Source organism: Panicum virgatum, chromosome 2N (genome assembly GCF_016808335.1).
Source record: "Panicum virgatum strain AP13 chromosome 2N, P.virgatum_v5, whole genome shotgun sequence".
Taxonomy (NCBI): Eukaryota; Viridiplantae; Streptophyta; class Magnoliopsida; order Poales; family Poaceae; genus Panicum; species Panicum virgatum.
In genome coordinates, this window is record NC_053146.1 from 69,546,169 (window position 1) to 69,569,843 (window position 23,675).

General features: G+C 42.9%; 4 protein-coding genes, 1 long non-coding RNA gene and 1 other non-coding gene across 15 annotated transcripts; 3 read left to right on the forward strand and 3 right to left on the reverse strand.

Moving 5' to 3' along the window:
• Positions 1-556: 556 nt before the first annotated feature.
• Positions 557-5,211, forward strand: LOC120662224 (family of serine hydrolases 3-like). Its single transcript, XM_039941374.1, has 8 exons — positions 557-783; positions 1,798-2,153; positions 2,683-2,892; positions 2,980-3,070; positions 3,245-3,345; positions 4,035-4,076; positions 4,445-4,676; positions 4,816-5,211. The coding sequence occupies exons 1-8, from the start codon at positions 708-710 to the stop codon at positions 4,968-4,970; spliced, it is 1,263 nt and encodes a 420-aa protein (XP_039797308.1). The 5' UTR covers positions 557-707; the 3' UTR covers positions 4,971-5,211.
• A 234-nt stretch (positions 5,212-5,445) lies between these two features.
• On the forward strand, positions 5,446-6,964 carry LOC120662225. Of its 2 annotated transcripts, none has more exons than XR_005670208.1 (3): positions 5,446-5,967; positions 6,240-6,318; positions 6,412-6,964. XR_005670208.1 is itself a non-coding variant. In XM_039941375.1 (3 exons), exons 1-3 carry the CDS (start codon positions 5,809-5,811, stop codon positions 6,568-6,570), a joined length of 324 nt encoding a protein of 107 aa, XP_039797309.1. In that variant the 5' UTR covers positions 5,452-5,808; the 3' UTR covers positions 6,571-6,964. The 2 variants fall into 2 exon arrangements, 1 of the variants encoding a protein (XP_039797309.1); XM_039941375.1 differs by having other exon boundaries at positions 5,452-5,967; positions 6,485-6,964.
• A 1,934-nt stretch (positions 6,965-8,898) lies between these two features.
• Positions 8,899-12,619, forward strand: LOC120662230. Of its 2 annotated transcripts, none has more exons than XR_005670209.1 (3): positions 8,899-9,958; positions 10,091-10,560; positions 11,269-12,619. It is a non-coding gene; the product is annotated as an uncharacterized LOC120662230 (long non-coding RNA). The 2 variants fall into 2 exon arrangements; XR_005670210.1 differs by having other exon boundaries at positions 12,360-12,619.
• Positions 11,751-17,877, reverse strand: LOC120662228 (CBL-interacting protein kinase 3-like). Of its 3 annotated transcripts, none has more exons than XM_039941386.1 (15): positions 17,186-17,877; positions 16,232-16,451; positions 16,035-16,097; positions 15,848-15,919; positions 15,548-15,655; positions 15,364-15,444; positions 15,200-15,253; positions 14,989-15,114; positions 14,805-14,894; positions 14,483-14,605; positions 14,290-14,400; positions 14,029-14,142; positions 13,789-13,845; positions 13,629-13,703; positions 11,751-12,998 (listed from the first exon to the last, which is right to left on the reverse strand). In XM_039941386.1, the coding sequence occupies exons 2-15, from the start codon at positions 16,418-16,420 to the stop codon at positions 12,903-12,905; spliced, it is 1,359 nt and encodes a 452-aa protein (XP_039797320.1). In that variant the 5' UTR covers positions 16,421-16,451; positions 17,186-17,877; the 3' UTR covers positions 11,751-12,902. The 3 variants fall into 3 exon arrangements, with proteins under 3 accessions (XP_039797320.1, XP_039797319.1, XP_039797321.1); XM_039941385.1 differs by lacking the exon at positions 17,186-17,877 and adding an exon at positions 17,001-17,157; XM_039941387.1 differs by lacking the exons at positions 16,035-16,097; positions 17,186-17,877 and adding an exon at positions 17,001-17,126.
• Positions 17,878-17,940: 63 nt separating this feature from the next.
• TRNAE-CUC lies at positions 17,941-18,013 on the reverse strand. The gene has a single exon. It is a non-coding gene; the product is annotated as a tRNA-Glu (tRNA).
• Positions 18,014-18,015: 2 nt separating this feature from the next.
• Positions 18,016-23,470, reverse strand: LOC120662227 (alpha-L-arabinofuranosidase 1-like). Of its 6 annotated transcripts, none has more exons than XM_039941382.1 (19): positions 23,271-23,470; positions 23,031-23,112; positions 22,716-22,892; positions 22,504-22,558; positions 22,066-22,277; positions 21,792-21,913; positions 21,553-21,706; positions 21,282-21,351; positions 21,044-21,189; positions 20,918-20,963; positions 20,787-20,839; positions 19,977-20,121; positions 19,650-19,768; positions 19,495-19,566; positions 19,304-19,407; positions 19,078-19,134; positions 18,689-18,887; positions 18,434-18,577; positions 18,016-18,347 (listed from the first exon to the last, which is right to left on the reverse strand). In XM_039941382.1, exons 3-19 carry the CDS (start codon positions 22,734-22,736, stop codon positions 18,228-18,230), a joined length of 1,839 nt encoding a protein of 612 aa, XP_039797316.1. In that variant the 5' UTR covers positions 22,737-22,892; positions 23,031-23,112; positions 23,271-23,470; the 3' UTR covers positions 18,016-18,227. The 6 variants fall into 6 exon arrangements, with proteins under 6 accessions (XP_039797316.1, XP_039797315.1, XP_039797314.1 ...); XM_039941381.1 differs by having other exon boundaries at positions 22,716-22,886; positions 23,031-23,120; XM_039941380.1 differs by having other exon boundaries at positions 23,031-23,120.
• Positions 23,471-23,675: the final 205 nt, after the last annotated feature.

The window sequence follows — 23,675 nt, forward strand, 5'->3', positions numbered from 1 at the left end:
TGACTATAGACTTGTTGATAGAGAGAGACAAGCAGTCTCATTGATAATATTGCCAGGGGTAGTAGCTTGTCTGCCATTTGAATGCTGTAAAAAAACTTAGCCTTGTTGTATTTTAAAAAGGACTACAAATTTCATGTTCAATGAAAAAATATGACACGACTTTCATGTTAACATGTACTAACCTCCGTTTTAAAATAATTGACAACTTTGACATTTACTATTTACAGTTTGATCAATAATGTTTTTTTAATTATAAAACTATACATCAAGAGAAACAAACATCATTAGACTTTGTGATAGGAAGTACTATATCGATGTAATACACTTCTATCTATGCGTGCAAATATTCATATAAAAGACCGACAGTTATATTTTGAATAGTTAAGTCAAAATTGTCAATTATTTTGAAACGAAAGTTTGTAGTATGTTCAATTCAATTTTCGTTTGCGGGGGATTTGTAATGGAAAAAAAGGGAATGGCTCGAGGGTAGTTTGGGGATTTGGATGTGCCGAAGGTGACGGCCGCGTCTAGTGGCAACGCGTATAAATCGGGGGTAGGAAAATTCCTGCGGGCGCCGCGCCATTGAACGCTCCGGACCTTTCTTCCTCCCTCCTCCGACCCACTCTCGCGTCCGCGTCCATCGCTTCCCACTCCTTGCCTTCCTTAATCCCGCCCGCGCTCGTTGCCCCCTCCCCACCACCGGGCTTATGGCGGATCAGCTCACCGACGACCAGATCGCCGAGTTCAAGGAGGCCTTCAGCCTCTTCGACAAGGACGGCGATGGTAAGATTTCCTCCCTCCCTCTCTTTCTCTCTCTAATAAGTTCGGATCGGAGGTCTGTGGAGTTGTTCTACAAGCGCGATGCCGGCGAGCGGCATTGCTGCCTCTAAGTCTGTTTATACGGGACGGGGGGTGGATCCGATCCGGCCCGGATCTGACCGAGTCGGGGGCCACAACCTGGTCGCTGTCGGGTATTCCGTGTGCCTACTGGAGAACTGGCGATGTAGACCCAAGGCTTATCTCCTGTCCTGACCATTTTGTCACTGGCTCTGGCATCTCGTCGTGTTCTGTTAACTAGGATCATTTTGAATTCTGTTTTTTTTACAGCGTGTTTCGAGTTAGATTCACCTGAATTCCGTCCCTGTATCCGTAGAGGCATTTTGACCTTTTACTTTAACAAATTACTTGCTCCTCTTGAGATCCCGCGAGCGACTGGAAATTTTGGGGAGAAGTTAAACTTGAGTCAGTCGTACTGGCTGTAGCCTCATAATAGTTCAGCAGCTTGATAACAACACTTTCTCCAATTTAGGCTTTATATGCCCCAGGTTTACCTTAGAGTGGAGAGACTTTAAAAATTTATGCAATCAATTTGTGTAAGTAACTACGTGGTATAGCTCCAACCAGTTTCCAGTCACCTTTTTTTTCTTTTGTTTGAACACCATTCTCCATAGTCCTTAAAATTCGCAATAGTTGGGAACAAAAAATAAAGTTGGACTGGTTTATGTTAGACGAGGGTACGCTTAGCACTCTGATTGGCCAAGTTTTTGGTGTTACGTACGCTTGTTTCGTCAAATATTTTGTCAAAAGTGAATGATTAAACCACTTAGCAACTAACCTGGTTTCCACAGAGCATTCTAAGGTTTTGACTGCTAGAGCCCCTTTTGACATGTGGATCTCCCCCAAACTCGACACGTAATGAATCATTGCATCTATTTTAGTCCACTATTTACCTAATTATAAACACAGTACACTCTTCAGGAACTGATTACATGAATTGTTAACCGGTGCCCTGTGCAGGTTGCATCACAACCAAGGAGCTGGGTACTGTCATGCGCTCACTGGGCCAGAATCCTACAGAAGCTGAGCTCCAGGACATGATCAATGAGGTTGATGCCGATGGCAATGGCACCATCGATTTTCCAGAATTTCTCAATCTTATGGCTCGCAAGATGAAGGACACTGACTCAGAGGAAGAGCTTAAGGAGGCCTTCCGTGTGTTTGACAAGGACCAAAATGGCTTCATCTCCGCCGCTGAGCTCCGCCATGTCATGACAAACCTTGGTGAGAAGTTAACTGATGAGGAGGTGGATGAGATGATCCGTGAGGCTGATGTCGATGGTGATGGTCAGATCAATTATGAGGAGTTCGTCAAGGTCATGATGGCCAAGTGAGCCACTGAACCATAATCTGAAGGCGGAGAAGATTGTGCATTGCATATTAGTCAAGATGCAACTCTTATTTCATCAACTTGCTGTGAAACATTCTATTAGCTGTAGTTGCTAAAAGGACAGTGCAATTCCTGCTATGTTCTTCCCTCCTGTGTGTTTTCAGATCTCTTGTTTTATGTGAACCTGTAATGCTCGCCCTGCCTGGTGTGTACTGGTTGCAGTTGATCCCTTATGTAGTTATATTTTTGTTTCATGAACTTCTGCTTGACTACAAAGTATCATTGAATGGCCGGCGTTTTCTATTGCATTGGTATTTTCTTCAGTTAACAGATGCTACTGTGCTTCGATGCAAGTTTATCATTCTGAATCGCAGGAAAAAGACTGTTTTAGTGTAAGATGCATAATATGAACTGAATTTAAAAATTGGTTACAGCAAAATGCGGTCTTATCTGTTGTTTTGTTCTGTTTCGGGTAGGTTGCAACCAAAATTTTGTTGGGTGATGGCAACGTGCAGCCTCGGCGTGGTAGGTACCAGCTACCACAAGCCCCCCGGTATTTAAGGTTCCAAGAAGTTGTCTCAACTTGTGCTGCGCCTTGGGGAGTTCTCATGGAGCAGGGCAAGAAAGCAAAGGTACTGTGCCTGCATGGCTTCCGGACAAGTGGGGATTTCTTGAAGAAGCAGATCAGCAAGTGGCACCCTTCTATATTCCAGCAGTTTGACATGGTTATGCCCAGGACTCAAAGGATCTGATTAATCGATTTGCTTTCTGCTTTGTTTTGTGCTTGAACAAAATTTTTTCTGGGTTTTCAGGTATTCCCTGATGGCATCTTCCCAGCTGGTGGAAAGTCGGAAATAGAGGGCATATTTCCACCACCGTACTTTGAGTGGTTCCAGACTTCCAGTTCAATAAAGTATGATCTTCAGATTGCTTCAGATGAAACGACTGAAATAAGCAGTTATAATGGCATTCTGATACCTGATTTTATATTTCAGTTACAGTTTGGTCACCATCATAACTTAGTCTGTCTTAGCTATTCATGCCAGAACAGTTAAATGTTTGATTTTTTTTCTGCGCAGGAATTCACTGAATCCACAAATCTAGATGAATGCATTTCATATCTGTGTGATTATATGGTGGAAAATGGACCTTTTGAAGGCCTACTTGGATTCTCCCAGGTAAAATGAAATCCAATGAAGCAACTATTTCAGAGCACCTGAGAATTGAGTGTCCTATGTTTTTGTGGAATTTGAGTTTATTTAGTTCCTGAGATTTGTTAATAATTAATGTATGATAATATCTGCGTACAAACTAGAATATAGGTCCAAGCAAAGGATAAAATGCACTGAACTGACACTTTTTGAACTGCTGTGAAGTTTGGGCAGGAGGGAAGGTGGAAACCTATTGATGTCTTGCAGTTATATTTTTTTAATTTTCTGCTACCCAAGGTGCTTGTCTGACAGGATTGTAACTCACAAGCACTTCGGCAGGTTCGGAGCCAGAAATGACTTAACCAGTTGCCATGTGCTGGATTGGACGAATTTGAGCTAAATTATAGTGCTTTGGGTAGAAAACTGTATATATGTACCTAAGATGAACTAGGCAGGAACGGTGCTGCAGCATGCCTAGCACGGGCCCTGATCTGGCCCTGCACTTCAATGAGGTCACATCAGTTGCACAGGAAAGCCCTGAGAAATTGATGGAGTTGTGACCTTTATTTTTTAATCAAATCTGAGTATCTGACTTACTGAACGATGTTGGGGCTGTATTTGAACTTGTTTTGAATGTATGGTGGAGTTCTTTTTTTTTACCCCTCGAACAACATATGGTGGAGTCTTGCAGCTTATTTGTTTATTTATCTTTCTAGGGTGCAACACTTTCAGCCCTTCTGATTGGCTACCAATCACAGGTAAATTCTACTCTTAAATTCTTTAAAACTTGCGAGTCAATGAGTTATATTCTAGAGGTAGGCAGGTAGCACGAAGGGACAAGATAAAGCAAACTGTGTTTGCGAATATTAATGAATTAACATGAAATGAAGCTCTATATTTGGTACGAGTGAGTTTTGGCTACTAAATACTGAACCTGTCCTTTTTTCTGGCAGAATATTAAAAAATGTGAATTTTAGTAGTCATAATTGGTGTAGCACTTTTATCAAATGTCGTCGTAACATTTACTACATGGAAACTTAAGCAGTGAAGGTGTTTATACTCAATTTTTCCCGACCATATGCAATTCATGACACCATATGGATTCTAACAAAGTTGAGCAATTTAGGGCAAGGTTTTGAGTGATCATCCACCAATTAAGTTTATGGTCTCCATATCTGGGAGCAAGTTCAGGGACCCAAGCATCTGCAATATCGCCTACAAGGACCCGATCAAGGTGAAATCAGTGCATTTTATTGGAGAGAAGGACTGGCTCAAAACACCCTCCGAGGAGCTGGCTTCTGCCTTTGTTGACCCCATCATCATAAGGCATCCCCAAGGCCATACAGTCCCTAGGCTTGGTTCGCACTCTTCCCAAATCTTCTATTCAGTTTTTTTCCATGCCTCCATTGAATCAGCTTACGCTGCTTGCTTTCACTCAGCTATTCATCATATTTTGCATAGTACTTTCTTGTTGATAGAATGCTAATTCTTTTGCAGACGATGCATCTGTTAAACAACTTTCTGAATGGAGCTCAAACACCCTGGAAGACCTCAAGAATGAAGATGGTAATGTTCCCGAGGCCTTGGATTCAGATGAGGGTACTGATGTTGAACTTGCAGAAAACAACATGGTGGAACAAGTTGCTGCTTGAGCATACTTGCTACATGATCTGGCTGTGTTTGAAACCCGTTCTCACTTTTCTATAACTTGAGTAATCCATGGAATCAGCGCGATCTATATGTGCATCCCATTTGCTAAAAAAGAACTCATTCTCTGAAGTTTCAGCTGAAACAAGTTGGTTCAGACATTCAATGTAATGTACAAATGCTTGCGTTCGCAAGGTATCCTCGTAAGCGAACTTTATTGAGATATGGCAACGGTCTATTTCTGTTTGAACTTCTGCAAGTTAACAAACAATCATCTCCATCATTCCAGAAAAGTTTCAGAGAAAATTGAACAATCTCTATCTCTATATTACGAATCCTGGACCAAAAGCGGGCTAACGGATAGGGCCACGTCAGCCGTTAGTCCACTGGCCGTCCGATCCGGCGAACGCGCAATGTTGTCCGTTCGATTGCGAATCGATTTGATCCCTGTTTCTTTGTCAACCCGAAACCTCGGGAATCCTCTCGGGCTCCGTCACGCATCCCTCCGGCGGCGTGACTCCCAGCCCCTACGCGCGACGAACTCGACGCTCCAGATCCCACCAGCGCCGCCGGCCTTCTCACGCCACCCGGCCGCCTCCCTCACGCGCCGGCCCGGGCCGCTGCTGCCTCCGCCCGGCCAGCTCCCTGACGTGCCTCCCTACCACGGCCATATCCCAACCCTGGCCGACTCCCCGCGTCCCCCCTGGCCGCGTCACCTCTGCCATCCATCGCCTTCCTCGCCCCTCCTAGACAGAGATCGATCTCGCTCTCAACCAGCTAGTGCCGAAGAGCTACGCATAGCTGCCTAGCCGGCCGGCCAGCTAGCCTCGTCCTCCTCTTCCCATGCCATCGTCGTACTCCGGTCGAACGAGCCTGCTCGATCCATCGCCGCGCCACGTACGGGAGCTACCGATGGACGCCGCGCAAGCGCCCGCGGGAGTGGTGGTCAACATCGATGCGCTCGCCGGACGGAGAGGGAGCAACGCTCCCACTGCGCCCAAGGTAAGCTGAGACCCGTCGCGTTCCATACCTGTACAAGCAACTAGCTAATGGAAAACTGGAACCCTTCCGCGTGCGCACCGCCTGTTTGTGGAAATGCCTGCCTGATCTTGGCTTCGTGGTGCTGCATGAGAGGCAAGGGTCCGCGAATGTTCGTTGTAGCTCCTAGCCTCACGGCAGTTGGTCCTCTGGCTCCTCTGTTGCCCAACTCAAATTTTGGTTCAATCCGAGCCAAGTCAGTTCGAGAACTGATGCATTGGTGCTTCTTAATGCAGGACCAAGCATGGAAAAAGTTTTTGTGCCACGTTGGACCAGGATTTATGGTTTTCCTAGCCTTCCGTGATCCCTGGAACTGTACTCACCACACCCTTTCCTTTCCTCTCTACCTCCAAATCTACATCATGCTAAATGAAGCGACCACCGTTCTTTTTTGTCCATCTTCTGCAGCAGCTAAATGAAGCTAAATAGCTAATATGTCCCATAGATATTCGATGAATTGCTCAAGTGTCGATTTATGCAGTGGTATTCTCGCTGCAGCTGCTGCTGAAGGCTTCTCTTTTTAATTGTGGCACTGCATCTGCAAATGGAGTATGCTTAGACACTTGAAGGACAACATGATGACGAAGATATGGCCATCCAGGAACTGGAAAAGTCCTGCATCACCACCAGCAAATGGACAGGAAGGGAAGTGGCTTCCAAATCATTAGCTGCAACAGCTTAAAGCCTGAGTCTGTTGAATTGCCCACTTTTGGCCCAAAGAATTCTATGCATGAATGCAAGAAGAGATACCACGAAGCAGGAGTCACATTTATTCTACCATATTCAAAATTGTCGGTTTCTCTATTCTCCAATTCTCATTATTGAGTAGATGAGATTAATAGTAGCAATGTCAATCAAATATCAGGATAGTTAAATAGATTATGTCTCAGCATTTATGAAAACAATCTGATCGCATCACTGTAATATGTGCGCTCCATCAACAAGACTGATTTAGTGTCAAGCTGTTGTGGCAGTAGCAGTCTCATGTCCTACTGGCATAAGCATAGCTCAACTAGGAACTCGAAGGGGGCTAGAATTAGCTGATGCAAAAACAGAAAGAAAAATGTGCTCAAGGCATCAAGAAAGAAAGAAAGAAAATAAAGTACTTATCTTTGCCAAGAGCACCTTTTTCCCTTCTCTAAGACATGTACTCAGTGTGATATTTATTGTATATGACTATTTGGTTTACATGAAAAAAAATTATTTCTCCATTAAAGTTTGTTGAATAATATCAGTTCCTCACTTAGTAGGATCAAGATCAGATCTTCTCAAGATAAACCATGTTTAGGAATCCCAAGTTCTTGCAAATGATCCGTTGGGCTATGAACCTATCACTTTTATACACTTATGTCTTTGCAACAGTTGAATTACAAATTCATTCATATGATTGGTAATTTCAGATAATGTTTGGCAGTTCCACATAAATTTCCAGTACTATTTACTGTCCTTTCCGAGTGTTCCATAGGGGGAAAAGATCCTGTACTGAAAATAATGGGAGTACAAAATTATTTGTTCCCTTTTGTGTAAGATGAAATTCATGTCAAGAGGGTATTTAGTTAATAGGTAATTAGTAGCTGAGAGCTTAGATCATAGTTGGTTTAAAGCCTTGAATATGCAATATATTCACTGCGATACTCACCAGCTGCATTCCAATGGTTGCCATGTAGGTCTGCACTATTTTACACATGCCATATGCAGGTACAGTCGTAAAGAGATATCGATACCCTTGATAGGAGTATTTTGCTTGATCAGATATCTATATGTTTCTACTTCATAGAAACATATTTCTGTTTGTTGATTAATCAAATCACGATCATACCATGTGAATACATTCGAGGATAAATAAGTTAACAGTGCTTAGTCAATATGTATGCCTTAGTCCTCATCCATGTCCAACAATGGTCTCACGTGGCAACTGCCGCGTGTTCTTTCTAGTCTCCAGACACGAAAGCGCGTCCGCGCTCGGGCGATTCCCTAGCCTCTCATCGTGCCACGTCATCGAAAAAGATCGTGGTCGTCGATCCGGCGACCAACGGCCGGCGGCTGGCCGAACCCCTCGTCCCCGCGGCCTGCTCCTCGCGGCCGCTAGCCGAGGCCGCCCCCCGCATGCGCCGATCGCCACCGCACGCCGCGCCTCCCGCCGGCCACCATGCGCCCCTCCCCAGCTCCCTCCGCCGGCAGCGCCGCCCCACCCCTCCTCCCTCCCCGGCTGCACCTCCCCGGCCGCGACGCCCCTCCCCTCCTCCCTCCCCGGAGCCGCGGAGCTGTGTGGCGCGGATGGGCCTCGCTCCGGCCAGCTCCCGGCGGAGCGAGGCGAGCGGAGCAAGGGTGGGCGGCCGGCGAGCGCCCGGAGCAAGGGCGGACGGCAGCGCGCCACTCAGATCCACCTAGAACTCAAAGATGCCCGATGCAGATCCATGGCCAGCGGTGGCTTGCCTTGGGGTGCTCTCCTCCCGTCATGGCTGCAACGGCGATGCTGCTCTTCGTGCTGCCGGGCGTCCGCGGCTTCTACCTGCAGGTGACGCCCACGTTAAGCCTACCTTGCCATGGAATCTTCCCTCACTCAGAAACTTCACTTTTTCCCTTTCCCTTCCAGGTGAGCCTACCCTGCCATGGAATCTGCTCTTCAGTTTGCGACGCCCCTCCCCGAAGCCGCGGAGCTGTGCGGCGTGGATGGGCCTCGCTGCGGCCAGCTCCCGGCGGAGGCGAGGCGGGCGGAGCAAGGGCGGGCGGCCGGCGAGCGCGCGGAGCAAGGGCGGCCGGCCGGCGAGCGTGCGGAGCAAGGGCGGGCCGCGGCGCGGGACCTCGCGCGGCGCGGCGCGGCCTTGAACTCGGCCTCGACCTCGGCCACGGCGGGCCCGAGGGGAGCCCCTTCAAGCGGCTGCTACACAGGTCGTCGTCGCCGCGTTCCGGAAGAGGAAGGTGGACGTGCCGGAGATGCCGGCTTGCTCTACCACAACAAGGAGCTCGACGCCCCCATCGCCGGGGGGCCGCCGAGCGTGCTGCGGGCGAGCGGGTTCGGGTGCTGCTGATGGCCCCGCCCCTCGCTAGGCCATGCCGGCCATACTGCTCTCATACTCCGAGGTACGCAATAGCATGCACTCCACCTGTTTGCTCAAGTGCCTATGGGAGATGGAAATCAGTTTGGCCTAGGAGTAGCATGCTGTAGGATCCATGGATCAAGGTTAGACATCTCTTTGGATTATCACTGGCTGATCCAGTAGGTGCATACTGATCTATCCATGCTAATTGAAAGTGTAGTGAATGGTGATTAGCACATGTGTAGTACTCCAATATATACTGAACATTCCAGTTGACCATTTCTCAATGATGAGAAGCTGAAATTAACTGCAACAAGGTGGACGGAAGGCGATCATGATGGAAGTAATAATTTGATTAAACAGTGGTTTTTAGTGTATGGGGTCCCAAGAAAATACAGAAGTTCGGTGGAGTTATATCAAGTTGCTTCCGCGTTTGGAATGTTGATTGATGTGGACGAGGAAAGTTTCAAAGTTGGGGATAAGGAGCCTATCAGTCTGAAGATAGCATTAACAAATATTGACGGTGCTCCATTCTCCTATCACTACGTGGTTGGATGGCCTTCCAGAATGGTCATGTTAACAGTACAAGCAAAAATAGATTCAGAGAACAGCAGCCATAGCACAAGGGCGGTAAATTCAGCAGGCAACCACATGTTGGACTTCGGAGATTCCTCAGATAAGGAGCATACAAAGGAACTTAAAGCAGCACAAAGTACACTGCTGGAAGATCCGGCGTGTATTGAACAGTCAAGATTACATGATGGCAAGACCAAAGAAAACAAAATAACTACTCCAGCAGCCACAGTAAACAACTCGAAGGAAACAACAATACAAAGTTCAAAACCTGAAGGGGTGCAATCGATATGTCTAAAGTCTAAACTCAACAAGAATGATTGGAGAAGACCGTTTCAAAGGTGAACGACCATGATTTTCTTGAGGTTTTTATCTTAATAAACATCTATAGGTGAATGTACTGGGTACTGTAGAACTATGTGCTCAATATTTTTGTTTTCTGAGATCATTTTTTTCTTCACATTGCCTTGAAGGTATATTAAACCCTCCTATCAAGCATGTATACACAAGGAGAAGTAAGAAGCTGCAAGTTACTGAAGCAATAAACAAAAGCTCATTGAATTAACTGGATTAAGGAATGAGTCCAGAGAGCAGTAATGCTGCAAGGATTGGGGCTTCAGAAATGGAATGCAAGATGGAACTGAAGATGGAAGAAATGACTCTAATGGGAGTAAGAAAAATGTCTGAAGAGGTTGGAGCATGCAGGGAGAAGGAAGACAATAGTGTCATTCTACCCGCCACTACAATCAACTTTAAGGAGAAGAAAATATCAGAAGACAGTTCAAAAATTGAGATAGCGCAATTAGTCACTACTACGCACATAAAGTGGAAGACAATAGTGCCATTCTACCCGCCACTACAATCAACTCTAAGGAGAAGAAAATATCGGAAGACAGTTCAAAAATTGAGACAGCGCAATTAGTCACTACTACGCACATAAAGGGTGAGTTAGAATCCCACACATGCATTTAATCCTATATTTGTAAATTTTTAAACAAATTGCATAATTTTAATTTAGATGAAACATGCTGTCAATGTAGTTCACTAATGATTTATAGGGTTCAGGATTTAAATTTGGTACCTAATTTAGAAAAGGATAACTAATCATCAACTTTGGTATCAATTTGGTAAATGTAAATGTGGCAACAAACTGTTGTGCAATAGCTTGATAAAATCACATGTTTCATGGCACAACAGCAGACCAAATTTCAAATTTCACAAGTGTAAATATATATCTAAATTCTATGTCTTCATTCTACCTCTTTGATAAATTTGCTTTGCTAGCTGTGCTAAATCTTAAAATACTTTGTATATGTTAATAGTATTTTAACTCTTCCTAAGATATTTTTAGAAAAGACTGATTTCACTATGATGGGCTTGTAATAAGTAATGTGGGTATTGCTCAACTGCTTTTAGTGAAAATTAAACTTTGGCAATGTTCCTGAATGAACTTTTGTAAAACAGTTTCATTTCTCAGAAGTCTAAATTATAAAATATTTTATTATTAGATATCTTTAACAATCGAAACCTGGGTTATTTCGCGGGCGGTGGATCGGTCCACGTACCTACTTGTAACTCTGAAATGATCCATATTCCTTGTAGGTGTATATATACACATGTTGCTATCTCAAATGTTTTATATTCCTTGCAGTTTTACATATACACGTGTCTTATGACTCATCTATTCTGGTAGAAAATGACATTCCCTTACTTCATATGGGGATCGGTATGTTGTATTTTGTAGAGCATTGCCCCTTGTCATCTTTATGATCTAAATAAAATAATACGAAATTACCATGTATTGTTATTTACTTTGTCATCTAAGAATTTAAGAGACATGGATATTAGATTAATGAATATAGTTTTTTTTACAATTAATAAATATACACTTTTCAGAACTAAAAGCAATCAAAATGCCAGCCATATGCTTTCTAATGATCGTCTATTCACAAAAGGGCATTGTTTGTGCGCCTTCGGAGTTCGGACCACATGTACAAACTCTGCTTCTTATTAGTTAATGCTGGAATCATTCCGGATTTCTTTTCATAAAAAATGTAGAGACTAAAGCTTTACTTAAGGTAAATGATTGTGAAGTTTTTGTTATCACAAAATAAATTTTCTTTTCTGGACATCAAGCTCCAAATTTAGTTTTAATTTCATTCTCCAGTTTTGAGTAATCACAAGCATTGGTACAATAATATTGGGCGTCATTTTTGCTAAAAAAACTAATTTTGACCACAGTAGTCTGCTAAAAATTCCATCATCACTTGCATTAATGTAACCATTGACCTTTTACGTGCTTTGGCGGGTTAGCTAACCAGCCCCTTCACAACTTAGAAGGTGTTTCATTGTCATGAAAGTAGCCACTCCTATGTCCAACATTTCACTTGTATCTTCAACCTCTGTATCTACACAAAGATAAATTGTGAAAGGAAGACATTTTAGAAGTCTTTCTAAAGAAAAAGTGAAAAGCAAGTTTCAAGAGTTCAAAATGTCAGCTGCGGAGCTGCAGTATGTACCCCCAATATTTGATTCCTCGCATTCTATAGCTTTTTCAGCCCTAAGCCTTTGTGATTCCTGCTATGATTTTTTTGATTGCGACCTTTGTCAGATCAGTTCCAAAATACCATGTACAGTTTTGAGGTGAGAGCATCATGATCCAAGGTGTGCGGATAGTAGTCACTCTATTAATACTATATTTATTATATAGTAACAGCTATTATTATTTTCATCCTTCTCCAGTGCAACTTCTTCCGAGGATGATGAGTTTTGTCACATATAAGGATGCAGCTTTGTGATGCTACCTGTCTTTGGCTTCAGAGGAGAGATTTATCAGAAAAAGATATTGCACATGTATTACTTAGTTTTGCTCTAATATTGCTATGGTAGTCTACATAAATTGGCAGTGACACACACTGATAATTCACTAAATTTGTCCTCGGTTCAACTATTGTTTGCTGATAATGCCATAATGCAAAATGAAGTGTTGACTGGGTAAGTAATCCTAGGCTTACCAACTCTGGTGGCGCGGCAATGCCGCGCCTGTGTTTCTAGTTGAATATGAATAGCTGAATACCATGTCAGTGTTTCACTACACGAACAACCAAACTTCTGACCTACGCTTCATCTACCTCTTCATTCATCCAAAACCTTAAGCTGCCTTTGCAGTCGAAGCCTATATGTACATTATATTAGGCATCAAACTTCTTTGTACCAAGGGAGCTATGTACATGGAAAATAAGTTTCTCGTTTTGTCCCCCAACTAAGTTCTGTAAGCTTAAAATTCTACAACCGCTTCATGGCGTGGAGGTTTCCGTCTTTGACTTGATCATCGCATACCCAAACGACGTCCTTCAGCTCCATGGACAGAGTTCTGTAGAACTGCAAGCAGTGGATATGAGTTTTGGATACTGAATCGATGATTACAACTACTTGAGTCTATATACAGAATTTCAAGGAGAAATTTCAATTTACTCCCTTCAAGTATAGTCAAAATCTAAATAATCCCCTAAACTATATTTTGGTTCATTTTACCCTCTAAACTATGTCATTTAATTCATTTGACCCTATAATGCAATTTGTCTTTTTTGTTTCTCCATACAAAAGTTTAATTTTAATTTCAAATTTTGCAGGATAGTAGTGGACATCACAATGCATATTAAAAAGATTGTTATAATTTTTCTTCAATATTTTTTCATATAATTTTGAACTCCAATGATTAATTTATTATTAAATATCCTAACCTATTAAAATAATGATAAAGAATTATGATGTATTTTTTCTAACATGTGTTATGATGTTTACTATCATCTTATAAAATTTCAACTTAAAACTCCACTAATGCATGGAGAAATGAAAATGACAAATTGTATTAGGGTGTAATTTGAACCAAAGGGCATAGTTTAGGGGGGTAAAATGAACTAAACGATAGTTTAACTGGTTATCCAGACTTCCGCTGTAGTTGAAGGGAGTAATTTAGATTTTTTTTTTCGAATTTTAAAATGCTGGTACATTTTGAAACTCCAGTGTATCTCCCTTTGCCTTCTTCAGCTCAACCACATGCAGGGATGGAGCCACTTGGAAAACCTAAACATGCCACAAGATAATATCTCAATTAGTAATTATCTTTTATTTCCATGTGTTTTTCTTACCACTAGGTTTCCTCCCTTACCTCAGTGGCGACATTTAGATTTCCTTTTCTTCCTGCTTTTGTGTTCTCCATTAGCATCTAGAAAGAACAGCGGGGGACAAAAAAGATATGAAGACTTGTCAAGATTTAGTTCATGGTATAGGGGGTCATAAACATGGTTTTATTTATTGATTTCTGATTTTTCTTCAAAATCAGCAGGACTAATCCGAAAGCTATATATTGTGACAATAGGAACATTAGAGGCAAGGATTGCCATCACACCTTGTAGTTTTTCTTTTGGATATCAAACCCAAGTAGCTTAGCAGCTTCTTCTATTCTATTGATGATTTCTTTCGGAGGACATTCCGATGCAAATCTTGTTTCTCGCTTGTACTTCTGTCAGAGATTAGTAAAATTGTTGAGCTTATCATCACAATGGCACAGTTCAAACTGTTTTATAGGTAAAATGTATAGTAAAATACATTATATATGTGGTCTAAATTGACTCAGGATATACACTTCTGCAACTCAAAATATTCTTACCTTATCAGATTCAAAGAAATTCTCCAGATTTAGCCCCTTGTTCATTGAAATCAATTCGAATGCATTAATCGAGGTTGGTTGCCCTTCCATTTCCTCTGTTACAAGAAGTTCCTGGAAATGCATAACACCATTCATATGTCAACCACGAAAGGTTTAGTACTTTCTAGTGACAACCTGCTTCAATCTAATTCACCTTTGAGTCTCCAAAAGCAGCATGAACATCATCTAGAGTAACTTGACATTTCTCATCGAAAACAGATGGCTTGTAGCCCTTTTTGAACCATGGATCCTTCTGTACTTGAGGAACCGTAATCCGCTGGTAAGAAGAAAAAAAAAGGGAAAACCAAGTAAGACAGCAATCTGCAAGTAGCACCAGAAGGACTTCATATTTGTAGAGGAAAAGCCATTCAAATCATGAAAGTGTTCAGCAACTTAATGTTGAAACTCATGCAGTACAGGGACATCACTTGTGCTTCATGAAAATCGTTCTTATTTACACGTTCATAGTGACTTACAGTTGAAGGATTAGGATCCAGAATTCTGGTGACCAGCCTCTTGGCTCCAGCAGAAAACCAAGAAGGACATGTAAACTGAGCTCCTGAGATCTGTCAACAAAGAGTAAATTAGAAATATCCAAAATGCTAGTATTTGAGGTGTTGTTTTTTGCATAGCACGAGGCGTTGTTCCATCTGTATATACCTTTTTATAAAGGGATGCAATGTTGTCATCCTCGAAAGGCAGATGCCCTGCAAGCAGCACAAACAGGGTTACCCCGCAAGACCAAAGGTCTGCAAGGGCACCATCATAGCCTTTGTCATCAATAACCTACATAACAGACAGCAATTTGTGTTAGGCAAACTTATTTCTGGTTAAAACAAAAAGATGAGGAGCTGTAAAAAACAAGCATTACCTCTGGAGCAACATAGTTAGGTGTTCCACATGTAGTATGCAGTAGTCCATCGTTCTATTAAAATTAAAATAGTTCAAGAGTTGTGGTGAAATTAGCGAAATGCAGTGAAACGCAACAAAACTGCAATAACTTTTGTAATCTTTCAGATTGCTGTCTGATTGTACCTTCACTTGGTCAGATATAGCACTTAACCCAAAATCTGAAATTTTGATGTTTCCAGCAATATCAAGCAACAGGTTCTCTAGCTGGCACACGAGAAGCATCAGCGTGTCAATTTCATACTATTTTTTTGGCCAGATCATATCTGATGACACATACAAAGCGCAAAATCAAGGAGCAATACTACACCTTCAAGTCTCTGTGGTATACACCCCTACTATGACAATAATCTACTGCATTTATCAGCTGCTGAAAGTATCTGCGTGCTTCGTCCTCCTTCAATCTTCCACTTGTGGCCTGATTGTGAGTTCAGACAACAAATTACCAAACTGCCGTGCAAAGAAAAACAACTACAGTGCTACATAAAGCAGGAGATGTCCAATATTTGTATATGTAAAGCTTAGGACAGACAAGCAGATAGGGTGCTACATAAATTATGCGACAAAAAAAGAAGATCAAATACGAGGAAGCAGATATAAGAGTCCTCACAACGATATCATGGAGCTCTCCACCCATAACAAATTCCAGAACAATGTAAATCCTCGTTTTACTTCCCATCACCTGTTATAAGAAAAAAGGAAAAAGAAAATCCAAATGGGTTATGAACAGTAGATCTGGATGTGCATATTTCAATCGCAGGCAATGTAATAGTGAAAAATTATTTGTATATTTGGACCTCATACAGTCGGACAACATTGGGATGCTGTATTAATTTCATCGTGCAAATTTCCCGCTTAATCTGCCATATAGTTTAGAGTGGCATCAACAATTTATCTTTTGAGTAGAAATATATGACAAACAAAAGGAAATATTGAGGAAACTTTTCATGCACGGTGGAAATCAAGGAGAGTAGCACACAGTTTTGATCCCCACCTGTTCAACCAATTTGTGCTTGTGAACCTTTGCTTTGTCAATGATCTTGATAGCTACATGATCCCCAGTTTCTATGTTCTTTGCAATCCGGACCTTTGCAAATGTTCCTTCCCCAATTGTGCGGCCAAGCTCATACTTGCCAACGCGGCGCTTCACCTTAAGTGAAGCAGCTCTCTTGGCCCTATACATGCTCCAAGACAGTCTTCCAATTGTCAGAGACCTGGTGCAAGGTAGTAAACAAACATTCAGGCTCCAAAAGCAAAGCGAATCAATCAGTAAACCGAAACTAGAAGCAGATCACTAGATGGGCAATGCGCGTGCGTCAGAAAGGAATTCGATGCATTGGATCTCGGCATTCACTTGTTCCGTAGTAAAGGCCTGAGATGTCGTTCAACCAAAGGTAGGATCTTAAAAAAAAGGCCTGAAATTTCAGAGAAACGTGAGGCCTTTGTGATTTGAGTGATTTCCCGGCATCTTGTTCGGGATACATGCACAAAACTGAATCTCAGACCAAGCACGACGGCAGATTAGCAACAATTGTGCAGCAAGAGTAGGAAAGGGGGCTAAACAAGAGAAAAGCGAGGATCAAGCGCAGCTAACGCGCATTCAAACAAGCCATGACTGCCTCACTGCCTGATGCAAAAGTTGTCAGGGAAGGAGACGAGCAGCCCAAATGCGAACGGCAAAGCTCGGCTTGCGCGCAGATGTTCAGCCAAGCGGAAGAATCATATCGAAGAATATACAAATGGAATGCTCAAGTGCAGTGTACCTTAAGAAGCGCGTAGAGCGGCGTGGTCAGGTCATGAACATCCAGATTCCAGAAGAGAGAGAGAGAGAGAGAGAGAGAGAGAGAGAGAGAGAGAGAGAGAGAGAGAGAGAGAGAGAGAGAGAGAGAGAGAGCGGTAGGAAGGAAGGAGAGCGAGGAAAGGGACGAGAGGCAGAGGTTGGAAATACCTAGCAACAAGACGAGAGAAGAGAAAGCAGCTTTTAATCTACAGTGATTTGGCTCTCCCTGTTGCCATGGATGGGGATGGGATCATCTCATCACCCGTGTCCAATGTCAACAACAAGCTACAAGACTACACCAACGATTGCTGCTGGAAACGCGTACAGTACATCACAGCTAGCTGATTCAATGGGATAGATAGATATATAGGTGGAACACAAGGGATGTGCCATGTGATGTCAGCACGCACGCGTATATACAACACCAACAGTACTGTACAGGACTGCAGAGGAGATGGATGGATGGTCAGATGGATATGGATGATCCTTCCTTCCTTCCTTCGTTTCTTTCATCCAAAAGCCCAAGCCAACAATGCTATGCAACGCAACGGGAAGAATGAAACAGGCCGCCGGAATGCCAGATGGCCTGCAACTGCATGCCATGCGTGGGGGAGAGTAGGGCAGGAAAGGAAGCTTCCTGGCAGGTGAGGTGCCTGCTGCACGCAGACGCAGGTAGGTAGGTAGGCAGGCGTCAGTTGGCAGTTCCTCCTACGCTACGCGAGGTCGCCGCCCCCAACGTAACGGCGGCCTTCCTTGCCTTGGCACCACGTCACGCCGACCAAGCAGAGCGCAGCGGACACGCACCATTGCCTCTTTCTTGTCTTCTCACCGGTCTCTCTCTCGGTCTAGGGAGGCAGGCAGGAGACTGCGTCCCAAAGGAGACAGCAGAGAGGAGCTGCAAAAATGAAAAAAAAAAACATTCTTTCCGTTGCCGGGACTCGAACCCGGGTCTCTCGGGTGAGAGCCGAGTATCCTAACCAGCTAGACTACAACGGAGCTTGTTCTCCTTGCCAATAAGATCCTTTCTATTCACGAGTTGGCGGTAGCCAGGGAGTCATTGGAACTTTAAACATCAGCCTTAGGCAAACCACGTGTTAATTATTAGGACATCGCCGGTCCGTACGTATCCAACAACTACTGATACTCTGGCTATGCAATACAGTCTTTCCTCGTCGTTGGGTTGGCCGCCGCAGCTACCACAGTTGCTTCTTCAGATGCTGGCATGCTCGCTCGCCTCCAGCAGTAGGTCAAACGAGGTGAGGGAGTACGGCCTCACGGACACGCCCATCTGCGGCTTGGCGTTTGCCAACGGGCTTGACACCGGCGCCACCTGCACAGTTTGATTCACCAAACATGTCTCCTTAGCTTTGCTAGCAGGCTCTACTAGCTCCACAGCTATAACAATAACCGACCGACCTTCTCCGACTGCTCGAAGGAATTCTCGTCAAGTGGACTGCTGGATGTTAGAACCGTCTGTTTCGATCCAGACATCTTGATGCTGTTTGCCAACCCAACCACAGAGATGTTGAGATCCACAGCTCTGTTGCCGAAATTTACCACCTGCAACAAAATTTCGATTGCCAACATGCTTGCTCATTCTTGTTATTCCTTTATTTCATACTTGCTACTTTTCTGATTGTTGAAACATAGAAATTGGACGATGGTGATTACCTTTATTCTGAGGTAAGTGCTTTTGTCTTTAGCATTCTGCAAAGTGATGGCAGATGCAACCAGCTGATCGTAGTCGGAGATCTCAATGTTTGTAGGGTGAAGGGCAGCGCCACTCGAATCTTTGAAGAAGTGTAGCATCCAATAGTTTGGGCATCCATAGTGCTGCCACGAGTTGAAGACGATGGCGTCTGGGCTCCACCTAATTTCACATATTTTTTGTTGTAAAGAAAACCATGTGGGTTATTCAAGTACATGGTAGAATGAAATCATTATGAAAGTTGGATTCTCGAACTGATTTAACAGAATGCCAATTTATCTTCAAAATCTGTGCAAGGAGAAAGGGAGACTTCAAATTATAACATGTTTCTCTTAAGGTGCTGAGTCTGTACCTGCGATCATTGTCATTTACAAAAAGGGGTGCACAGCTCGCCATCTCGACCACATCACTGCAGTAGTAAAAAAAGAAAACAGATACAAAAACTTTTAGGTTTCAATATACTTTTTCGTATAAAAAAACTATTATCACACTTTAATTTTTGTCGCCACAAGCAATGCGAATCTGAGAATTGGTTGTATGGCACAACTCTACAATTAAAAAGAAAGAGTAAAGCTAACCTGTTCCTTTCCAATCCAATGAGAAATGCAGCTTCTGCTAGTGCTGCTACCAGTGTTCCTTTGCCAGCATCATTCCCAGTCACAGCATACTCGCTAACAATTGCCTAAAGAGTCAGAGTATTTCTCCATCATTTCTATGTATTGAGTTTTGAAATAAAACACTGCAATATACGGAGAGCATCAGAATAAACCTTGGGCGCACTACGTGGTGTGTTGTCAAACATACTAGTTCTGGAAAACATATTACTTGAAGAGGTGTAGACCTGCAGCCCCAAAGATGATGTTTTTTGTCAACCATGGTAAAAAATTTGCTCAAGCAACCAAGGAAATAGCATAGAGACATTACATGAACATCATACAGATCAGCAGGGTTGGATGGAGAAATAGTTGATCTATCACAACTTGATATAATGTTGACCTCGGGGTAGGCAGCTTTAATTGCAGAATAAAACTTTTGGTAATTTCCTATCAAACGAAAAACAAAAGAGCATGAGCCTTCTTCTTTATGCATAACTGAACATAAAAGGCACACTGAACACATCAAAATATGACGACTGAAAAGTAGAGCCTATACTGTTCAGAACCAATATGCAGAAAAAGCACTGATAGATCAACATGCCAAATCAGGCGAGTTGATGTGTAATGCAAGTGGGTATATAGCTTAATGACAAACCTCTGTAGTAGAGCATCCAGCATTCTTGATTTCCTATTGAAACATAATCAAGGTTAAAAGGTTCTGGATGTCCCATTGCTGCACGAACTGAACCCCAAGGTGTTTTGGGTCCTCCCCTGGCAAACTCGATGCCATCAACAACATCCTGAAATAGTCAACGCATAAATAAAATGCAGAAAGCAGCAATGAGAAGGTGATAAGAAAGGACACAGGAAATTTAGTCGACTTAAATCAGGCAGTACCGATGAATTCATTGAGTTTGGAACTGAAGTCCAAAGCCAGTTATTACAGGCATCAGATCAGAGTGAATTATGGAATAGACGAAAATGAAAACTACTTGCCCATCTCACAAAATGAAAGCCGGCCCAGCTTTTATTGAAAGCTTAGCAAAGCACTTGCCCACCTCACATGTCCCCATCAAAACATTGAGACAAAAATAACAGTAAGCTCACGAGTTATGAACTGTGTTTCTTATACTAATTATTGTTTTCTTGTGTTCACATAGCAATAATCACTTGTTCAACAAGATCATGTTGCCATCTGCATAACAGATTGAACATGTTAAGATGTCCTTGTAGTTCACCATCAGCGAAAATTGTCCACTCGCAATACTTTCATGATTTCTTCAACTTCAGTTAACAAAAGAGAAATAGGCCATATGATTTAACTGTCCAGCAAAACTAACACATTTTTTTGTCTATAAAATTAATTAAAGAAATAGAAACCAAGGTTTTTCCTGCAGTAGTTAACTCGGTCATATTCCATTCTTTATAAAAGGAAGATTTGACCATACAATATGTGAGCAAATACCTTAACCAATGATGCAATTGTTGCAGTAGAAACTTCTTCATTAAGGCTTGCACCTGGATCGTTGGAAAGAATTTCACATCATAAAACAAATGATTAGCTAGACCTCAAATATCCTCAGGGACTCAAATTACCATCATTTACCACCCAAACTGGTGAAGCATCGAGGTCTTCAGCCAACTACAGTACATAGACGATCAATATTAAGTACATTTACATTAGATATCTTAGGTTCAAAGTCAAATTACATGTATAACTACCTGAAGGAATTCAAAAAATCCAAGTCCATCATCAGTCCAGTATCCCCAGGCATCGTTGAAGTGACCAGGTCTTTCCTCCCATGGTCCCACAGTTTCACTCCACCGAAATGCATTTCGTAGGTAATTTCCCATGGCATAGTTACCACCTGAACCATGTAAGATTTATGTCATCACCATAAGTGCATGTTCAGTGTTTAACTTGACCTTAGACTAGCATAAGAAAATCAAAGATATAAACCTGGAAATTTGAGAAACTGAGGCTTGAGATTGGCCAACATCAAAGAAAGATCTTTCCGAAAACCATGCCCCTAAGACAAAATTTAATGAATAAAGATCAAACAATCAATGGGCCTCTAAGTTGGAGGAAAATAAGCATTGCTTATAAGTTATAACCTTATGTAACTGGGCCAGTTGAAATAGATTAACAGATACGTTACACCAACCACTAAGGAATAAGTTCGCACTAGAAAATAAAGAATATAAAAGCAGTAGTGGATACAGTAAGATACCATGTAAGTGTCCAATGGCATGACTGACACTTGATCAAGCCAAATCACCCCGCTCTTGCTGGTTGTAAGTTGAAGCCTGGAGTTGATATTATTTTGCCTGGACTTCAAATTGAATTCTATCTTTGTCCATTTTGCAAAGGATTTCTTGCTACCTCTGAAAGTGCAGTGAAAAATCACATAAGTCTTACATAAAAATGTATGCATCCACTAATGCTTGCGTTAACAGCACAATACATTACGTGATGGTATGAGCAGAGAGTTTTTGTCGACCATCAGAACTTGTCAATGATACGGTCAAGGACACCGCATCTGATGACCTAATATGCATGCTCACCTTATAAACCTTCCCTTTTTCAATGTTCTGAAGAAGAGAGAGAAACACATCACACAAGGCAAGGTAGAAAATAGTCAGCATTTCATAGGATAGATAAATATCACGCGAGCTCCAGAAAAAAAATTATAGGTTCAGTATGCATAATTTTTCAAAAACATAAGTAAATGGAACTGCCATACCATTCCCCAGTAACCAGGATTGTAGACCCCAACACCTCCGGATGGGCAGGCATTGGTTCTTTTAGAATCACAAAGAACTTCCATCCGAAGTGCAATCGGATTACGCGCAAAACAAGAAGTCCGATCAGTTCCAACAATGATACTTGATTCATCCCCAATGATCAACCATGGATCGATATTGGAAGGTGTATTAGGGCCACCAGCCTCGAAACCTGGAAACAACTTTGTGAGGAGCCTACACAAATTAAACAAAACAAAAGGACAAGTGGAAAAATGGACACGTCATGCATCAGTACAATCTTGACATTAACCTTATCAGATGCAGGTGTTTTTTTAGATGAAGGAAGCTTTACTAAATATAAAGTTCCGGCCTCTGTAACAAGGCGGTAAACACAACCAATATCAGATACAGGTGTAGAAGTGTCTACTTTTCATTACCTCTGTTGCTTACAAGCTCTGCCCACAACCCACCAGCTCCAGCATGGTTGATCTCCTACAATCAAACCGGAAACTTACTCAGATTACCGTCAGAGCGGAAAAATCAACAAAATTCCTTCAATTTTTTGGTTTCAGAATTTGTATTGTTGATGTCACACCTGATGAACTAATGATTCTGCAAACTGACACTAGGATTGTAGCCTGACTCTCACCTCAAAAAAGATACCGAACATCTTATCAGGGATCTTCCTAGCATTCTGCGGCGAGGCATCCACTCTCAGCTGCCCAGTTTGGCTCTGGCCCTCCACATACCGAGCAGACAATGCCCAGCACACGGCACACACTACAGCCAGTGCATGAAGCAACGCAGGAGCACGGGCTACCTGTCTCTGCACGCCCATTTTTCTCAATGAGTGAATTCACAGCTCAAAACGCGAAGGGACACTCTATATATACGCACACGCTACTATGATAAAGAACTAGCAATTTGTGCAAATTAGAGTCGCACGAGTGGAAGCAAAGCTAACCAATAAGATGATGATGATGCGAAAGGAGGATAGGAACGGGCAGGGACGTCAGCATTCTGCTTGAAGCTTACTTCTCCGTTCACTGCCGCACTACATCGCGGGGAAGCAACCAGACGCCATCACTTATCAATTCCTCGGCGAATCGCATGAATATAAACAGAAAGGAAAAGAATCTAGGGTGGCCGATGTCGCGGGGAAGCAAAGCTGCAATTTTTCCCCACTAGGGTTGCGGCGGCTCACCAATGTCGTCAGGACGGGAGGAAGTGGCGCCAGTGGGGGACGGCCACGAGGTATCTAGGGCTCCGCCGTCCCTCGCATGGAGGTCGCTATCGAGCGGGCAGGCGGCGTCGCGGCGGGGTGAGAGTGTGGAGATGGCAGGCGCGGCGTCAGTGGGATTGCAATCGGACTGGCTTGGTGGTGGCACTGGCACATCAGTAGATTCAGTTCAACAACTGCTGCCGGGTTAAATCCCTTCGGACCCAAATTATTTTGTCGTTTTGATTTTTCTAGATCCATAAATTTAACTATACATTTAAAGCCATCTTTAAAATAACCAATGCAAAATTGACCGGCGTCTATCCATACACGGATGATCTCATCTAGGACTAGGCTACAGAATGTTTAAGATCAGTGGTAATGCAGATG